Genomic DNA, 18,432 nt, shown 5'->3' on the forward strand with positions numbered 1-18,432 from the left:
AAGAAACTTCCTCTAATAATAAAAAGTTATTTCACATTCCAAAACTGCTCACAGCAGAATTTCCACTGAAAATACTCTCTATACAGTATTTCAATCTGCAGCTGATCAAAATAGTAGCAAGTAGGAAAGCAACTAAAGAGATCTCTGAATTGTCATTAACTTACTTGACTGCAAAACGTACATAATAAAGTTTTGCCTTTTTGGATATTTGAGGTTTACTGAAAAAAGAGCAGCAAAGACAACATCACTTCACTGGTTTAGTTTTTTTGTTTTGCCATTGAAGTATGTAAGCATATAAGGACACTGAAGTGGGTTGGCTTCAGAGAGATCAACTAAGGCAAATGTAATCAGGATTAGGACTGAGGGGTGTACAGTAGGTTGATGAAGCAGCCTAGCTTTGTATGGACCCAGTCCAATAACACTAGACGATTTTTGCTTGATGACTTGAGAGCAAAAAGAAAAAGAGCAACCAAGCTGCAATTAAAGGACACGTCCCCAGTAAAGTTAATACCTGATTCATACTTTGTTCCAGCATTTTAAACCTTATGAACTAACTATAAGTAAAAGCATGTAAATGTTCATGTTTTCATGTTTGTGCTGGGAAAGACAAAACCATCTGTGCCAGACAAGGCTAAGGTTTCATTTCTTCTCATTAATCTTGCTGCCAGTTCACAGCATTTTATTTTCTCTCATTTATTTTGCTTCTTCTTTCCTCTTCCTCTTTTCCCTCCCATCCTTCCATTTTCTCCCAAAAAAAGAGCATAACATTTTCTCCTTATGCTTCCTTATAAAAGAGGGAAACACTCCACAACTGAGTTTCACAACTTTTAAACTAGGCTCATATGATACATGAATAAGCAGAAGGATGGAGACCAGCTCACACAGATTAGCCAGACTCCTCTTTTTAAATATGCAAATTCTGCCTTTGTAAATATGCTAAATAAAACCTTTGAGAACATGTGACTTATTTTCTAAATTTTTAGAATAGAAAAATTAGAGTACCTATAAGAAAAAAAAATTGTAGACTGAAAGGAACTGTAGCAGGTAGAATTAGCAATGCCTACTGAAACCATTAAGTGCTTTTCACTATTTCAGAAACATATGCATATATGGATGCCTGTGGAAGTAAACAGCCAGGGTTATTTAATCCAGGACTGTTGTCCTGCTACTTGCTTTAGCAGTGGCAATATTATAAAATATTTAAATATTACATTTTAGAATATGGATTTCAAGATAAAATTTCAATATTGTCAGTCTTTTGGACAAGTATTAAATCAACATGAAAGAAGAGCGCACAGATAATCACAATAAACTTTGTAAACAGTTTCTAATGTGTAAGAAAAGGCAATATTAGGAAACTTGTAATGAACAGTGTAATAGCTTTATCCTTGCTCTTGATATATCTTAATAAGCTCCTCTGTGAATTAGTGCAATCACTTTTTAAAAACACACTAAATTTCCATTAACTTTTAAAGAAATACTACACATATACTTATCTCATCAAGACCTGGGGTTGACATTATGCTCAAATTTCTTAACATGGAAAAAGAATTAATCAGAGAAAAAGAATACCTAGAAGAACAGTTCATCTATAAGTCAATCAGAGGCAGGTTCTGAGCACAGAGAAGCAAATGGTTCAGGGTTCAGGGTTTTGGTATGTAAAGAGCTCCCTGAAAACATGCCCTTTGAGAAATGAACAGGAATTGCACAGACCAACATGGAATCTTGTAGCATCTACAGATTAAACAAACTTACCAAAGAAATGAATGACCAAAGCTATATGGGAAAAAGCAGTAAAATACCAGGACACACCATGGACCTAGAATGGGCATGCTAACCAATACAGCCACATAGATGCTAAATGCATTCTTCCCTCTCATAGTTCTGCAGGACACATGGGAGGGAGTTTTTCTGAGAAGAAGCTATACTTGAGCCACAGGGCTCACCTGGTTGCTGTTCTCCAACGGGAGTCATAAGTGGGTACCAGGGAAGAGTAAGAACAAAGCAAGCACATATGAGAGTTCCCACTAAGTGTCTCTCAATCCCCAGCTACTCCTCAGCCCAAGGGACTGCTTGAGCCCTCGTGGCCTTTCTAAAATGCAACAATATTCAATGGATCTCTCTTTGAACTACAGTCCAGTCTACTCTTGTGTACATTTCTTGTATTTACAATCCCCTCTGGCAAGGGGATTCCCACTCGAATCACTTCCATAAATCACTTCAGATCACTGCCACCTTTTTCTAAAATCCTGATTCTGTGTATTACTTTCCTCATGAGCTTTCAAATTCACATGGTGTTTCCATAATCTCTCATTAGACTTTCCACTTCTTCCCACTGGGTAGTGAACTGTATATTTGGCTGCTGCTTGCTAACAAAATCCTGGGGATACACAGATCTTTCTTTTTTTAAGGTGGTGAAACATTTCAAATTATTTTGGTTCAAAAACTGCTTAAAGAGATAGCCAGGATCATGAAATAACATCTCCCTTTGAAGGACTGAGGTTTGGGTAATGGCCAGGTAAAACAAACAAAGGTACTAAAAGTAGCAGTCTTGACAAATATGTAATTTGTTAAGGACAAAAAAGGTAAATAAACAAATAAAGTCTGCCCAAAGAATGCCGTCAAAGCTTCTTCAGTAAGAAAGACAAACTTGGACATGAGGAGAGAATTCTTTTAACTTCAAATAAACTCAAGCTTGGTACAGGTCTAAACCATTTTCAGAAACATAACAATGCAATAGTGAAAGGCGTTTGTGTATGGCAACATTTACTTAAACACTTGTCTTCTTTTACAATAAGCACTGTAGCAAATCTGATGCTCTTAAAGAACATAATGAGAAGTGCATTTAATGAATGTAGAAGGTATTTTTATATGGAAATAACTGGAAAATGCCCAGTTGGATTGATCCTACAGTTTACCAACAGCTTTACAATTGGCACCAAAAAAATTACACTCCTCTCTACATACCAGGATCAATACCAAGGACAAATGCTGTAAGTTCATTGCTCTGATAGACAGTTATAAGAAGAGCTAAACAGCAGCTGTGGTCAGGCTTTTGAAGATCATAAAATGGCAGGCTGCAACTCCTGCGGCAAGCACAGGAAAGTGCTTTATTTTATAGGCTTTTTTCTAGAAAAACCAGAAGGGCATTTTACTCCTTTTAAATAACTGCTCCAAAATCTTCTTGCCTGCAAAATGAACAAGTACATTTTACACTGACAACACTATGCAGTCCTCCTAACCTGATGCCAGCAGTGAAACACAGCTACACAGTTTAAGAATTACACTCAAAATTTCAAACACAACAGTCTGCTCCCATCACAAATAAATTTCAGAAAAATGAGTTAACAGAAGAAACAGCTCTGGCTTAAATAAAACTACTGTAGAAAGAGACTAAATATACTGATAGATCACTAAAAACAAAATAGAGAAAATATATCAGTATTAACGCAATGAGATGTACTTAAAATGACTAGCAAATGCTACAAAACTGAAAAAAAAATACTGCTACTACAAAAGGAAAAGTTTATTCTCTCTGTTCTTTGTGAAAACTAATCAGATCCCCTTTCTCCTTTTTGTTTTTTTTTTTTTTTTTGAAAATGTATGATCTTTTGTGGAAAAAAAACTGCAGGTAAGTTGGAAAGAAAACACAACATATTAAAGAATTGCATAAAATTTGAAACATTACAAAATGTTTCCCAGACTATTTGGCTTTTGTATTATAAATCACTTTTACAAAGCACTTTTAAAAATAATAAATTTTGAACCAAAAAAAAGGTAAAATTGATCCAGAGTGTCTGTAACCTAGAACTTAGCAAGTGTGATATTTTTACCTGCATATTCAGAAATATGGTTCTAAGTAATAAGAGCCATCATGGAGTGATTCATAGCTTCATGCAAAAACATCCCACAATATAAATCTTGTTAACCTTTTGAAAATCCCCAAAAGCTCATTACAAAGCTGCTGAATCCTGGTGTAACAAAACCTTATATTAAAGTATTTACTGTCCTCCTAAAAAGTCCATTACTTAAAAGAAATAATACACTTGAGTTAGTTGGATTTTATTATGGTCTGGCAGGCAAAGAAGTGTCAGACAGTGATGTATGTCAAATTAAATTATCCTGAGAAAATCATTATCAAAATTCGGGAGAAATAATTTCTCAGCTGAGGTTAAACAATAAACTGTTCTCCGCCTGAATTAATGTCAAGTTTACAGGGTAATGAACTTTACAGTGACAAGACTCATGAAGAAAATGTGGTACCTTTCCTATTCTATTATTTTTCCCAGTTCTTGGAAACTACATGCAACACCCTTGGAGACACTGGTTTTCAAATGGATTTGTTGCACGAAAGCTGATTAATTTTCTTCTCCAAATGAGCGACCTTTTTCAAGAAACGTTGCATATTAAATTCTACTTACTGAAAATATGCATTTATGACATTTAAATTATATTCCCCAATGTAAGCACTTAATTTTATTATAATTCCTATCTTGATCTAACTTTGCAGTCATTAACAAATAGAACAGTGTGGATATTTGAGTACAAGCACAATGACTGAGTTGATTTTGAAGCTCCCAAGTAAAAGCAGAGTAAAACCCCAGCATTACTGAAATCAATGAAAGAACTGCTGCAGTTTTTACTGGAACGACTATTACACTCTTTACATTCTCTCTTCATCTGCCATGAAGGTAAAAATTATGAGATTTACTCCATTCTACAAACACTATCTTCTAGGTTTTAGAACCCATTCTTGAATTTCTTCTTCAGTTTTCACTCTAGTAAATAAAGTAAAATGAAAAAATGTCTCAAGGTTTGTCCTGTATTTTGGGAGAAAATTTACAGAAGGGAGCCTTCAGTGATAGCTATGGCCAGTGAATAGTGATGCTAAACCAGAAGTTGCATTACAGTGTTAAAATAAATGTGTAAAATAATTTTAGAAGTTATTTCTATTTGAAAGTACTATTTTCTCAATGAGAAAATAATACCTTCCAACTTTTTTACTATTCTATTGTGCAAATGTATGCACACGAAAGAACTTGCTCTTATTGCTAAGATAGTACTAATTTTATAATGCTGATAAAGCTTTTTTTTTCTCAGACATTACTCTGTGGGCAGCAATTGTTGGTGTCAACTGCAGAACTGCTGATGAACGCAGCTGTTGCAGCCCAGAAAACCAATCATACCATGGGCTGTATCCAAAGCAGTGTGGCCACCAGAGCAAGGAAGGAGATTCGGCACTCTATTCCCCTCTCATGAGCTGGAGCACTGCATCCAGCTCTGGGCTCCTCAGAACAGGACGGACATAAACCTGTGAGTCCAGAGGAGGGCCCCCCAGATGATCACAGGAATCAAACACCTCTCCCATAGCAAAAGCCTGAAAAAGTTGAAACTGTTCAGCCTTGAAGAGGGAAAGCTCTGGGGAGACTTTATTGTGGCTTTTTAATACCTGAAGGGGGCCTATAAGAAAGCTTGGAACAAATTTTTTAACCTGCAAATGTACTAAAGCCTGGTTTTACTGTCAAGATCAAATTCTACAATCTCCTGTCAGAAAAACTTCTCTAGATTGCACTAGAACCTGAAGGCTTTCAGGCAGTGCCTGCAAGTGTAAAATACATATTGCAGTAGAAACATAACATATGGGGAGAAAAACTATCTATCAAAAATACAGAATAATACAGCCTGTTATTGTAGCCATCTGGTTTGGTTTTGTATTAGATTCTGCTCCCATATTCCAGTGACTCAGTAGCAGAATCTAAACTTCCATTATCATTCATTAGAAAAGGACTCTTGTCTTGCTCTGGATCAATTTATGAAGTTTTTATAAGTTTGAAAGAGTTTCATTTCATCCATGCTTCTCTTCACATTTACACTCAAGTAGGGAATGTCATTCCTATAATCAGGAACAGAAAATATGAACTGCTCATAATGAAAAGTGCTGAACATCTACAGCTGTACAACAGTCATCTCCATCACAAACTTTTTTTTTTGCTTGATGATAATTTTCTTTGCACATATTTGTTCTGATGACTTCTGTCAGAAGAAACGCAGAAAATACAGGTCCTTCCAATTAGGCTTTGTGTTTCTCTGAGCTTAGCAGAGCTGTCCTGCCAGGGGCAAGTCCAGGGAGACAGGACTGATAGAGTGCTACTGGAAAATCTCCACAAACCCACCCTCCACAGGAAGCCACAGATGCAACGGATAAGGTGACAATAAAGTGGGTACACTGCATTTCCTTCCTCATCTGTTGCCATCACACAGCAGAAGCTAATAATTGCTCCCTCCAAAACCACAGCAATGTCAAGCCCTGTAGTAAAACTCCATAAAACATAGTTTAGCATGAGACAGGAGAGAGTACAATAGAGAGTTGGAACAGACCAAGTTTCATGCCAGTTTAAATTTCATGCATGTTTAAATTCTTCCAAAACAGGTATTTGCCAAATGAAATCACCACACCCAGGATGCCTGCAGGACAATGCAAAACCACTCAAACATGGCCTGCCAATGCAGCCTAAGGACACTAACTCCTTGTGGGTCCTCATGCAGCAGTGATGCTAAGCCAGAGCCTGACACACCAACCAAGGGTCAGTATTCCACCTTATTCCACAAAATGACTCAAGGCATTTGTCTCTGCTTCAATGGGCAGCAAAGAAACCATAAAAAGACACACCTTTTCATATTATCAAATAATACAGTTTACTATGAACACATATATTTCCATAATACTCTGTTTCTTCCAATGAATTTTACCCTCTACCTTTTATCTAGAAAACTAAAGTCAGAATACCATCTTTGTTGGTGAATGCAGCTGTTACCCCTTGCTGGTCAGTACAAACAAATGGAAACATTCTATGGAAAAGAAAATTGATCTGCATAGTCAAGTAAAAATAAACTGTCTCTTGGGCAGAACACCAGAAATACAGTATTGTGAGTGATGATTTTTCCTATGTAGCACACGCTGTACTTTGCAGGTTTATAAAAGGTCCCATTTATGCATTTGACTCTCGAAATACACATTGACAAACAGTATCAGTACAACATTTTCGTAGGCAAAATGATAATACTAAAACAAATTCTGGAAGTCTGAAATTCACTGGTCTTCTATATGATGTCCACATAACAAGCACGTCTTTTTAGAAACCCTGTTCTGGGATTATACACATGGGGGCTCTGACACAGCTAATTTATGTGCAACCTTCAGATACTCTACAACTGGCAGGGATAAGATGGTTAAGCAGGCTTAAAATGGTTAATGGTCATGTCAACTCTAGATATTCAGCCCACCTGCATATGGACCTGGTCCATAATTCTCTGAAGTGTTCTTTTCAATCTATGTAAATTACGTTGACTGTCTCACTCTGAAGCTCAGGGGATATGTCCATGTTACAAAATAACAGGATACTCAGCAGAAACTGTTACTGTGCTGGCAGCTTCAGCAGGAATGCTGAGGTTGGAATGTGCATGTAGAACACAACTAGGTTCCAGAAGGCAAACCAAGGACAATGAATGTTTCAAAAATGTTGGGCAAGATTACTATGTGTCCCACATCTCTATGCTCTGGTGGAGGAAATATTTCCATTCCTAGCACTAAAGAACGCAGAAATCATTAAAGAAGCATTTTACAATAAATATTTAGCAATAATCACTCCAGAAAGGCAAGAAATATTGCACAGATGTTCTTATTAAGTATGATTACCTGACATACTGCTGGGAGTTATGGATATGTAATCATTCTTGTACTTCCTCTGTCACCAACGTCACCTGTCAAAGAAAAAGGAAAACACTCTCATGTAATATGTTCATAAATGCTCATCTGGAGAATATCATTAACATTTAACCAAAATGGAACCTTCTGGATCTTGAATAGCATGGTCCAGGCCTGATGGCTTAACACATTAAATTTAAAGCAGCTTGCTCAGCTGCATGAGGTAACAAATGTAGATAAGGTCCAAAATATGATGGACTGGAGGAGCTGTGGTTAACAGGGATCTGGAAGCAACATCTAAAAGCTTATGACTACTGATGCTGGAAAAAAAAAAACGCTTCTGCCCACTTAAGGAATATTTTCCATTATTTTTGTTGCAGAAGCTCCTCTAAGTCTTGCATGTGACTTTAGGAGCTAACTGGTTTCTACTTTACAGTTTCTAATGATATATGCCCATTACTCTCAGGTTCAGTAAAAACAGAGGATTCAAAGGAATTACAAATTCTCTATCAGTTACACCGATTATTACCCAGTCATTAGAAACCCAAAAGTCTACTGACTTTTACAGAGTTCTGAGATGTAAACAGCAAATTTACTCCTAAGGTAGAAAAATAATTTACATGCACTTAACACTTAACTTTTGAACAACGACGTCTATTTTATTTGCAAGACATCTGCAGCTGTGAAGAACTGAAGCTGGCATTTTAAAGTCTTGATTTTGATATTTAGATTGGGTCCCCCTTTCATGTGTCCATACACACATACACACAATGAGATACTCACTATACTCTTTCTCTTTGGCAGCAAAGATTGAGGGCCTGCAAGCTAATTTAGTGCAAGGAGAGAAAGTCATGGATACCAGTTACTACAACATCCTTCAGCCATGTCGGTATTTATACCAGGCCTCACATTTTTCACACGGAGGCATCACAGGCAGCATGCCCTTGTTCAGCCATTCCTCCCCAAAACACAGTGCCCAGCTGGATGATCCCAGCCTGCTCCCTAGTTTAAGCACCAACAATCCAACCCAAGCAGAGACAATCCTAAAGGCATTACTCCAGAATAGCGACAAGATCTCATTAGAATTTTTAAGTAAGAAATCCCGGGCCTACAAGTGACCCTAATAATGCCTGTGGAAAACTAGCCTGAGAACAGAGTCACGCTCTCTGGAACATCCCCCTGTACTCAGCATTGGTGAGGCCACACCTCAAACACTGTGTTCAGTTTTGGTTGAGTTTTACTTCACTTTAAAAAGAACACTGACGTGCTGCAGCATGTCCAGAGAAGGGCAATAAGGCTTGTGAAGAAAACATGTCCTGTGAGGAAGGGCTGAGGGAGCTGGGGTTGTTTAGCCTGGAGGAGGCTCAGGGGGAACCTCATCAGTCTCTACAACTCACCAGAAAGAAAATCTAGTGAGGTGTGACTGCAGTGAGAGGACCAGAGGAAATGGCCCTCAGCTGAGACAGGGGAGACTCAGATTAGATATTACATAAAAGTTTTCACTGTTAGGGTGGTCTGGCATTGGAATAGGTAGCCCAGAGGGGTTGTGGAGTCACCATCCCTGAAGGGGTTTAAGAGGCATCTGGACCTGGTGCTGAATGATGTGGTTTAGGGGTTACTGTGGTAGTTCTGGATTGATGTTTGGACTAGATAATCTAAAAGACCTTGCTGATTCTGTGATTCTATGAACAGAAAATATCTCTCTTTTAATGTTAGTGTGGAAGTGACGTTTTAGAGAGGAAGTAGAACCTCTCTTAAATTGTCCTAATCATCATTTTATGGTAAGAAACTGCTCTTTGTAAACAAACTTGTGGATTTTATTTCTCTCCATCCATTCAGTGCCACAGCCTTGTCCCTGTTTCCTCTTGGCCACCGTTTCCTCGTACAGGGAGCCTTTCCCTTGAAATAAATATCCTCCCCTAGCAGCGGGCTGAACATCGAGCGCATCTGCTGTGTTTAGGCAGGGGTGAGAACGGGAGAGCCGGTGAGCCGCAGTACCGGGTAATTCATGTACCCGGGACGCGGCCCCGCCGCTTCACCTCAGCCCGCGACTCCAGACGGGGCGTGAGGCACGGCCATGACCCGCGCCCTCCGAGGGCCGGCTCGGGAGGCACCGAGAGGAAGGGGCACCGGGCAGCGCGGCAGGGAACGGAGCACAGGGCAGCACGGCAGGAAAGGGACGTCGGAAGGAGCGGCAGGGAAGGGACGCCGGGAGAAACCGCAGGGAAGGGGAGCCCCGCAGCGCCACAGGGAAGGGGCCCGGGGGGATCCGCGGCCTCCCTCAGGCAGGACCCGCCCGCGGGGCGGCAGCGCCCCCTGGCGGCACGGCGCAGCCCGCAGAGCCATTCCCGGGATTTTCCATCCCACTCCGTCCCTCCTTGCCTTAACCAGGCGGGCCTGCATGTAGCTTGAAATTAAATTAATTGCTACTCCAAAGGCCGGAATTGTTCATGGTTTTAAAAAAACCCACCAAACAATAAAGAGCCAAAAAAACTTCAGCAAACAACACACAAAACACCCCAACAAGACACAAACACGCATGAATCTCCTCTCCCAAATAAAAAAAGTAGGAAAAAACCCAAACCAACCCATAATCATAGAATATCCGGAGCTGGAAGGGACCCACAAAGATGGTTGAAGTCCAGCTCCTGGCCCTGGACAGGACAACTCCAGGAATGTGATCCTGATGTGATCCCTCCAACTCAGCAGATTCAATGATTCCGTGATTCTGCGGATGGCACCACCTGCCTGAGAGCATTGCCTCAGGCTCCTGGAGCTCTGGTAGGCTTGGGACCGTGACCACTTCCCCAGGGAGACAATTTATTTTGTCCTTTCTAATTTCCTAGAAATCTGAAATTATTTTTCCCTGTAGTATATTATATTGAATGGAAATTACTGATTTCAGGATATAATGTTCCTTCTATTTGCAAAGCAAGCACAATGCAAAACTTACTAAAGTTTTACAAGAATAAACTTCTTTACGTGAGGGATTCAGAGCACTGGGACATGCTCCCCTGGGAAGTCATGGAGTCTCCCTCTCTGAAGACATTTAAAACATCTGGACACGTTCCTGTGTCACCTGTAACCCGCTCTAGGGTTGGTGACCCCGCCTTGGCAGGGGGGTTGAACTGGATGATCTCCAGAAATCCCTTCCAACTCTAACAAGTCCGTGAACTGGTAAAATATCCTCCAGCATATGTATGACAATGTGTTTTTTCCTTGTCTTTTGTCCTATTCAAGCCACCCAAGACTTCATCTGGGCTCCTAGAAAAGATGGAATCTTTTTAATCTTATAAGGGAAGACCAAATACTCTTCTTGATATTTGCCATGTACAAACCAGACAACCAAAGGCGACAATGCATGGTCTTTCTTTTTGCTGCTGACATCTTGTGGAACTTCAAAATCCTTCACAGTTTGTCAATCCAGATTTGAGAGGGTACAAATTTAGATCAGGCCTCCAATTAAAATCAGACTCTGACCCATCCCACCACGTCATGGGACGTCGTGAACCTTAACAATAAGTCATTTCCCAGAATTTAATTGTGGTTTGGTGACTCAGTGACACACAAGCATACTTGAAGCAAACAATTGAGTGTTTTAAACAAAAATTCTGCCCCTCCTGTAAATAATTACTTACTAAACCTAAAATTATTGGTTTTGCACCAATCTATTTAAAAGAATGATTTAAAAGAAAAGGGATAAATACAATGTTCTCCAATGAATTCTGTATAAAGAGAAAAATTCTAGTTATCCTGGGAGTTTTGCCATTTTCCCTGATGAGACTGGGACTTGGCATAAAAGCAGCTGTCACTTATGTAAAAAAACTAATTACGAAATAACTGTAAGAAAAGCTGGTCTTTTGTTTTTGAAGCATTACACTAACATATCTGGCTTTGGTAGTCTTTTTGTTTGCCACAGTTTAAAATTGAGAGCGTGCATCCTCTTTTTCTCCTCATACCTGCCTAGAGATAAAGTTTCTTGAAGCAGGTCTTGATGGTGCTGTAAATGTACAGCATCTCGCCCATCTGGCATCTCCACCAGGTCAATTTAGCAATTGCCAAAATATACATTTGTAATAAATAAAAATAGATATTTGTAATACCTGCTTTATGATGATGATTTTAATCATAATTTTGATGATTATTGAAACCATTAATTAAAATAATAATACATAATAATTAAAATCATTGTGATAATTAAAATATTTTCTGATTTTAATAATCTTCCCAAATGTCTTGGGGTATTTTCTAAAGGATGCATTTATATCACATTTTATATGCCAGAAATAATTTATTTTTCTTTCCAAGGAATGTGGCCCATAGATGGAAACATTGTGGAAATATGGAACTATTTATCCATTCTGGAACATACACAGCACAGTCTTCTGAAGGCACAACACAGCTTCTGCTTCACACGAGCAAGAATATTAAGTGGTGTCCACATTAATTGAAGCCAGTTCCTCTTGAAGGCATAGTTGTGTAAGACATTGCAGGAAATCAGTTCTTGTTAAGAGTCTACAGCTAAAAAGTACACGAGCAAGCACAAATGGGAAGGATGCGGATGAGTCACAGACGAGTCTCCACGACATCAGGCCAGTAATGTCTGGGGGTCTTTATGGACACTGCAGAGTAAGATTCTTTCTTGCCAGAAGTGACACAATTTTTATGGCTAAGCTTTGCTAGCGTCACAGGGAGCAGGCTTTGTTAGATTATCTTTTGAGCGTTGAGCACTTACTTGCCCACAAAAGAGCTACCCAAGGTCTCATGGCTGTGAGTCACAGAGCTGAGCCCGCAGTGTCGATTCAGAGGCTGCTATCTCACGTCTCCCATGACCTCCCTGCTAGAGAACTGCAGCAGCAGACTGGGCACTATGCTCCTTCTCCATCACTGGCATTATACCCTGCTTTTTCTTCTTCTTCTTTTTTTTTTTTTAAACAAGGTAGTCCTCATGATCATATTGGATACCTCAAGTGAAAGCAGCAAAATGCCTATTGCATCCTGATACAGAGTATTGTTTCAGATCTACAGCTCTGCACTACTAAGAAAATAATATTCTTATACTGTCCCTAAACAAACTTTAAAAAAGAGATATCTTTGTAATCTCCAGCTCCTCCAGCCTGAATAGGTGATATTTGGAATTAATTCTCAAGCTCTGGTCTCCAATACAGGAGCTTTGTCTAGCCATATTGCCAATTACTGCACATCCTTACTTTTTCCATAATGAAAGGCGATTAACCAATTAGCATTAATCAGTGTAGTTAGGTGTTTTCCCACTTTCACCAAGTGCCTCCTCCTTCACACGAATGCATCAGACTAGCCAATGACTATCCAACAGGAGTTTGCTGCCCAGGGGATGGGAGTGTTTTTTACCATATTCTGATGCTTCAGATTTAAATGGTGGCTGCCAGTCTCCTCTAGGCCAGGGCCAGGGTAATTCTGTGGTTTGAATCCTGGTTTCTGTCCATACCATGAACCACACACCTTCTGGAAGGCCTCAGGCTTCCCTTCCCACTCATCAAGCAGCTGCACAGGGTGGACAAACACTGCTGTCTCCTGTCTCTTCTCAAGACAGGTGAGAAAAGTGATTTTGCACCTTTCAGAAGCACTGACAAGCTTCCCAGCTCCTTGCTGGACTGCTCTTTGACATCCCCTTCTAAAAGCCAGAGGAAGCACCATGGGGCAATCTGGCTCATTTGCACAAATCCCTCCTGTAACCCTACCTGCAATTCCCGATGTCTCTGCCTTATCCCTGGCACTCTTACACAACACTCTTACACAACGCTTGCCAGGAGCTGGGCTGCCTCCAGGGAGGCTGAGAAGAGGGGCAGGCTGCTGGCAGACCCGGAGACAGGGAAACCTGCCCAGGTCCTGGGAGCTGAGGAGGGCACTGAGCAGGATCATGGAGCATGTGGATTTTGGAACCGGGCACAGGGGAAAAGCTCCATCACAGTCAGAGAGAGAGCCCCAGGACTCCAGATCCTCATGCCTTCCATGCCACAATTTATGGCACCTTTTTTTTTTTTTTTTTTTTTTTTTGGGGGGCTATCTTGGCTTGGGGGTGATGAATTATGGGATGTACCATCTGGGTATTTTGTTCTGCAAACTCCTTCTGTGAAAGTTGCTCTCACTTTTAAGTTTGTCTTTTGTGAAAAATCCAGAGTGGCAACTCTGGATCAGGAAAAATTACAAGCAGCCCATAGGCTGCATTGATGCCTAACGGAATTTTAAAATTTGTTTCAATTTTTAATATTTGACAGCAAAGCAGAATTAGTATTTTGGAGCAAGTTATACAGAGGATTTTGCAAGTTACACCTATTCAGTATAAAATGTACTAGGCTATGGGTTATGGTACATGATACATTTATTACGAGCCAGCAGTATTTCCTCCCTTGCAAAACATAATGAGCAACTGTGCATTGCATGAGAAATAAAAATCTATCTAGTTTTCCACATATGTTTAATGAAAAGCACCCATAAGAACTAGCTTGTAGGCACAAGCTCAGAAGTGGGCTTTGACTCATGCTTTTTATTGCTAGTATAGCTCAGCTCACAAGGACACAAAAACATGCAATAAAGCATAAAATCAAAACCACAGTGCACTATCTGTATAAACATTTTCTGTCTGTCCCAAAACATAAGAACAAAAAGGCAAAGAACTATTGAGCTCTTCAATAGGAATGTCCAGTAATTCTGTGTACTATCCCCCTCACACAGACTCAACTCATGCTCAGCTCTGTGCAGGCATCAGCAGATTTTTTACAGCACGAAAGCCAGAAAATCATTACATGCAGACAGTAAGTCTCATAAATGATAATGGTAACTTCACTGTTTAATAGGTTTTTGAAAGCTCTTGTGTTTCAAGAAGCAGATCTGTAGGATAAACACTACTGAATTAGACAGAAAAGCTAATTCTTCCTATAGTCTCATTGTAGCAAGGCTTTGGATCTGGCATATGGTTTGCAAGACAGCCTGAATGATAAAGCTGTTGATTTGAACATGGCTACAAAAAACAAAACAAAACAAAACAAACAAAAACCAAACCAAACCAAACAAACAAACAAAAAAAAACAACCAAAAAAACCCCAAACCCAAAAACAAACAAAGAAAACCCCCAGCACTGCAAAATAAAGTAATGCAAGACAGAAGCAAGATAGAAGTTGTTTTTATGATATCATCAGAATTTAATGGCTTACTGTACTGGGGTAAATATATATTTTTATAAGTGGAGAATATAATAATGAATTATTATGCATGAAAAGTATAACAGTGCATTTTTTCATAGGCAAAAAGAGTTTTAGCGTGTCTATTAGTCTCGCAGTAGAGGGAGAAAGGAGGAGAAAGGCAGTTTCATAACTATCAGTGAAAGAACACAGAGGGAGACTATAATATTGCCTTTAAACTACATGGGTATCAAGCAGAAAAAGGAATATGTAATTCTCCTCTTGCCCTGTACTTACAGAAATGAGTAATGTTATCTCATTTCCAGAGTATCTCAAATCACTTATTATCACGATCTAGAGCTGCTGACTGCCTTTAAGATGTAAAGGCTCTGAGAAATCTACTTACATTCAGTTTGACACTAGATCAGCATAATGGGCTGCAGCCTTCTCTTCCCTTTACCTCATCCCCTAGCAGAAATGTCAGCTCTCCAGCACTTTGCTTTGACCTACTACATGTGTACACAGGAGGGCATGAGAGGAGCACAGAACTGGAGGCAGCCCTGTTTAGCCACTGTTCTGATAACCAGGGTTCTATTGCCTGTGAGTGATTTCCTTAACATGAAGTGTCACTGTATGAGCTAGCCAGATTTGCCAAAGAGTAGCTGATCTGTAACTGTGAATTAAGTGATGTTTATATCATTAAAGATGTAAGCCTTATTTCACAAAGACCTCTACCAAATGGAATAAATATGCAGTTCAGCAAGGATCCTGCTGGGCCAAGAATGACAGAAAAGCAAAGGGGGGGGCGGGGGGGGTGCTACACAAAAGATCTCTAATTTGAGTGATAATTTTGTGGGTTTTTGAGATACTTTACGGCTTTTGTGTTCTTTCTCCAGCACATGGGTGCTCCATTCAGACAACAGCTTTGACATAAAACTTTCCTTGTTTGTCTGTTTTGTTCTCTCAACTCAGAAAACTTTAGATCTCCCTGACATTTCAACAAGGGACAGTTTATCTTCGATACTAATTTCTCTTACTACTCACTTAGAAGTATATATTAGACAAAGGTTGTCTTGAATTACTTACCTACTCTGCAACTGACTGATGTTAGTTAATCCCAAAGATAATAAATTTCAAAGACTTTCCTCAAAACTAGTGAATTTCCCCCCTTATGAAAGAAAATATAAGGAAAAAGAATATTTTCTAAATGTCAACAGAGGAGATACCTGGATAAATCTTGTTAACACGAATGCATTTTGTCAATGCGGCTTATATATGCTGTGCCTAAAAATCAGTGAAGCAGAAATGAGTATGTTCTAATCTACAAATGTCACTCTGAATAGGGATAAGTATTACTCTAAAGATTGGTACTGGCATTTGTTTGAGCTATTTTCAGGGATTCAGATATGAACAGCAGAATTAATTCGGCTTTATGCTTTCCGCTTTTCTTACAAGAGCTTCAGAAAGACACCACTTAGTTGAAAATATAAATTCTAAAATAAAAAAAATTCTAAATGAAAAATTGTTATTTGTATTGCAGGCTTTGAGTTACAGTGTGCAAATATATAGAATTTTGCAGAAAACTTTGGAAAACAAAACAACATATGCTTTTACAGCTATGGATTTAGCCTCGGGGGTTTTGTCTATTGTGTACCTTGATGAATTTCCAAATTTTATTCTATTTTTCCTAAAAACTGATAGCTGAATTGCCAAACCACTGAATTCTGAAATGTTTTACACAGATTCCAGGCCTGAAATATATGGCTTAAACTCAATTATAATTGGGAAAAAAATTTGAAGGAGTTGATTTTCAACAAAATCAAAGGAACAGAACAGAACAAGTTTTCTGAAATCTATATCCCTAGCCAGCAAGAACTATGGTGGGTGAATAAACTAGAATCTGTGCAAGATCCTTTCCACAAGTCACACTGTCAGTCCTGGAGCCTTTGGCTGCCAGCTGCAGAAGTGGCTAAAGGGAAAAGGGCATCAGAGGGTCGATGACAGTGACACACACCAGAAGAGGACAGTGCATCTCTGGATGTGTAGGTTCAGGCTTTAAATCAAGCAATAGAGAAGAAAACAACCCTGAAGGCACACTGAAAGCACACCAGAGTCATACAAAAAAGTAATAGAAAGGGAGGGACAAACATGTAAAGTTAAATGATTATGGGGGTGGACTGAGAGATATCTGTTGAGAGTTAACCATGGCTTAGTGACAACGAAGTGAACACAGGACAGCCATGGTCAAAAGAGAGCAAGGAATGATGGAAGAATGTGACTGCTATGGGAAATTTGGTCAGATTATGCTAATGGTACTGGTGGACATGTAATTAGGTTAGCAGGCAGTTATATTTAAAAAGAAAAAATCATGCCTGGTTTTAATTGATATTTTGAAATGGAAAACTTCATATTGCTATTTCTGAGGTTCACCCAAAGCTTATTTTTCAAAAGAAAAAATTCAATGACTTCAGTAAAAATTAGGCTCAAATTGGAGAAAGCTTTCTGCAAACATTCTCTCTGAAATTTCAAAATACAAACCACATGTTTCATAGATACATAAATACATTTATAATTATTATAAATAAATAAAGAGTTTCAAGTTACCTGGCAATACATTAGCGGTCATAAAATATGACTGTATTAAAACTATCTAAATGCCCATTTGCTTCTGGTTTTGGGCAGACAAAAGTCATGGAGAGAAGGAATAATACTTGTGAAAATGAAGTAGAAGCTCTTATTTCACTCTTTTTTTTAAACAGAAAATTCTTTGTACCCTCTGTAGTGGCTTTGTCTGTACAACCAGCGCTCCATGTAGCTAACTGGATTTCAGCTGAGGATTTTCACAGCTCAGAAGTTACGGTATGCAAAGTCCTGTTCCTTTTTAACTTTTTTTTGGAGAGCAAACACATTATGGAATATTCCCAATTAAATAATTCACTGATTTAATCTTTAAGGCAGGCAGAGTTTCCTAAGAGGTTCTAATCTCTCTCACGTTTTATATCCTTTCTCCTGACCTCACTGGGAGCCCAGTGCAGAGAGGAGAGGACAACTACTTCTTCTCAGAAGATGTATATATACAGTGATATTAAGTACAAACATCATAGATGTGTGCCTGCTTTTGTGTGCAGACTGGAAATAAATCACATAGCCAAGTGTAAACAATGGCCTTTCAGTATGTCTGATAAAACAGCGATTTCTTCTTATTTCTTTAGCCCTCTCTTCTTGTTTGCTGCCTCATTTACAGCTAACAATAATAGAATTAAGCCCAGAAATTAAAAGAAAAAGTTTAATCGCTCATAATTTCGCTATCTCTCCCAAGCAAACAACAAAAGTCCACAACCTTTTAACCTTTTCCATCCTATTTGCTAATTACTTATTTTCTAATTAACCCATTATGCATCTGTCAGTGTGTTTTAAATTAAATCACTTTAATTGCTAGTAAGTAGGGTTTATTTAGTTCCTGGTACGGCTCCACGGGGTCATGAGTGGGGAGCTGTTGAACCACTATGAGTTACAGGTGGCTCTGCAAAACTGCTGAAGTTGCTGAAGATAAAGAGGAGTTAAGCT

General features: G+C 39.1%; 1 protein-coding gene across 5 annotated transcripts in view; it reads right to left on the reverse strand.

The window, feature by feature from the left end:
* THRB (thyroid hormone receptor beta) overlaps nucleotides 1-18,432 on the reverse strand; it is a 154,201-nt gene that overhangs the window by 40,690 nt on the left and 95,079 nt on the right. For all 5 annotated transcript variants that reach the window (XM_088164175.1, XM_014887273.2, XM_088164162.1 and 2 more), the window contains one exon: nucleotides 7,697-7,761. In XM_088164175.1, the coding sequence (XP_088020301.1) occupies nucleotides 7,697-7,703 (7 nt within the window). In that variant the 5' untranslated portion in view covers nucleotides 7,704-7,761. The remainder of the gene's footprint in view (nucleotides 1-7,696; nucleotides 7,762-18,432) is intronic.

This window comes from Sturnus vulgaris, chromosome 1 (assembly GCF_052056855.1).
Source record: "Sturnus vulgaris isolate bStuVul1 chromosome 1, bStuVul1.hap1, whole genome shotgun sequence".
In the NCBI taxonomy this organism is placed as follows: Eukaryota; Metazoa; Chordata; class Aves; order Passeriformes; family Sturnidae; genus Sturnus; species Sturnus vulgaris.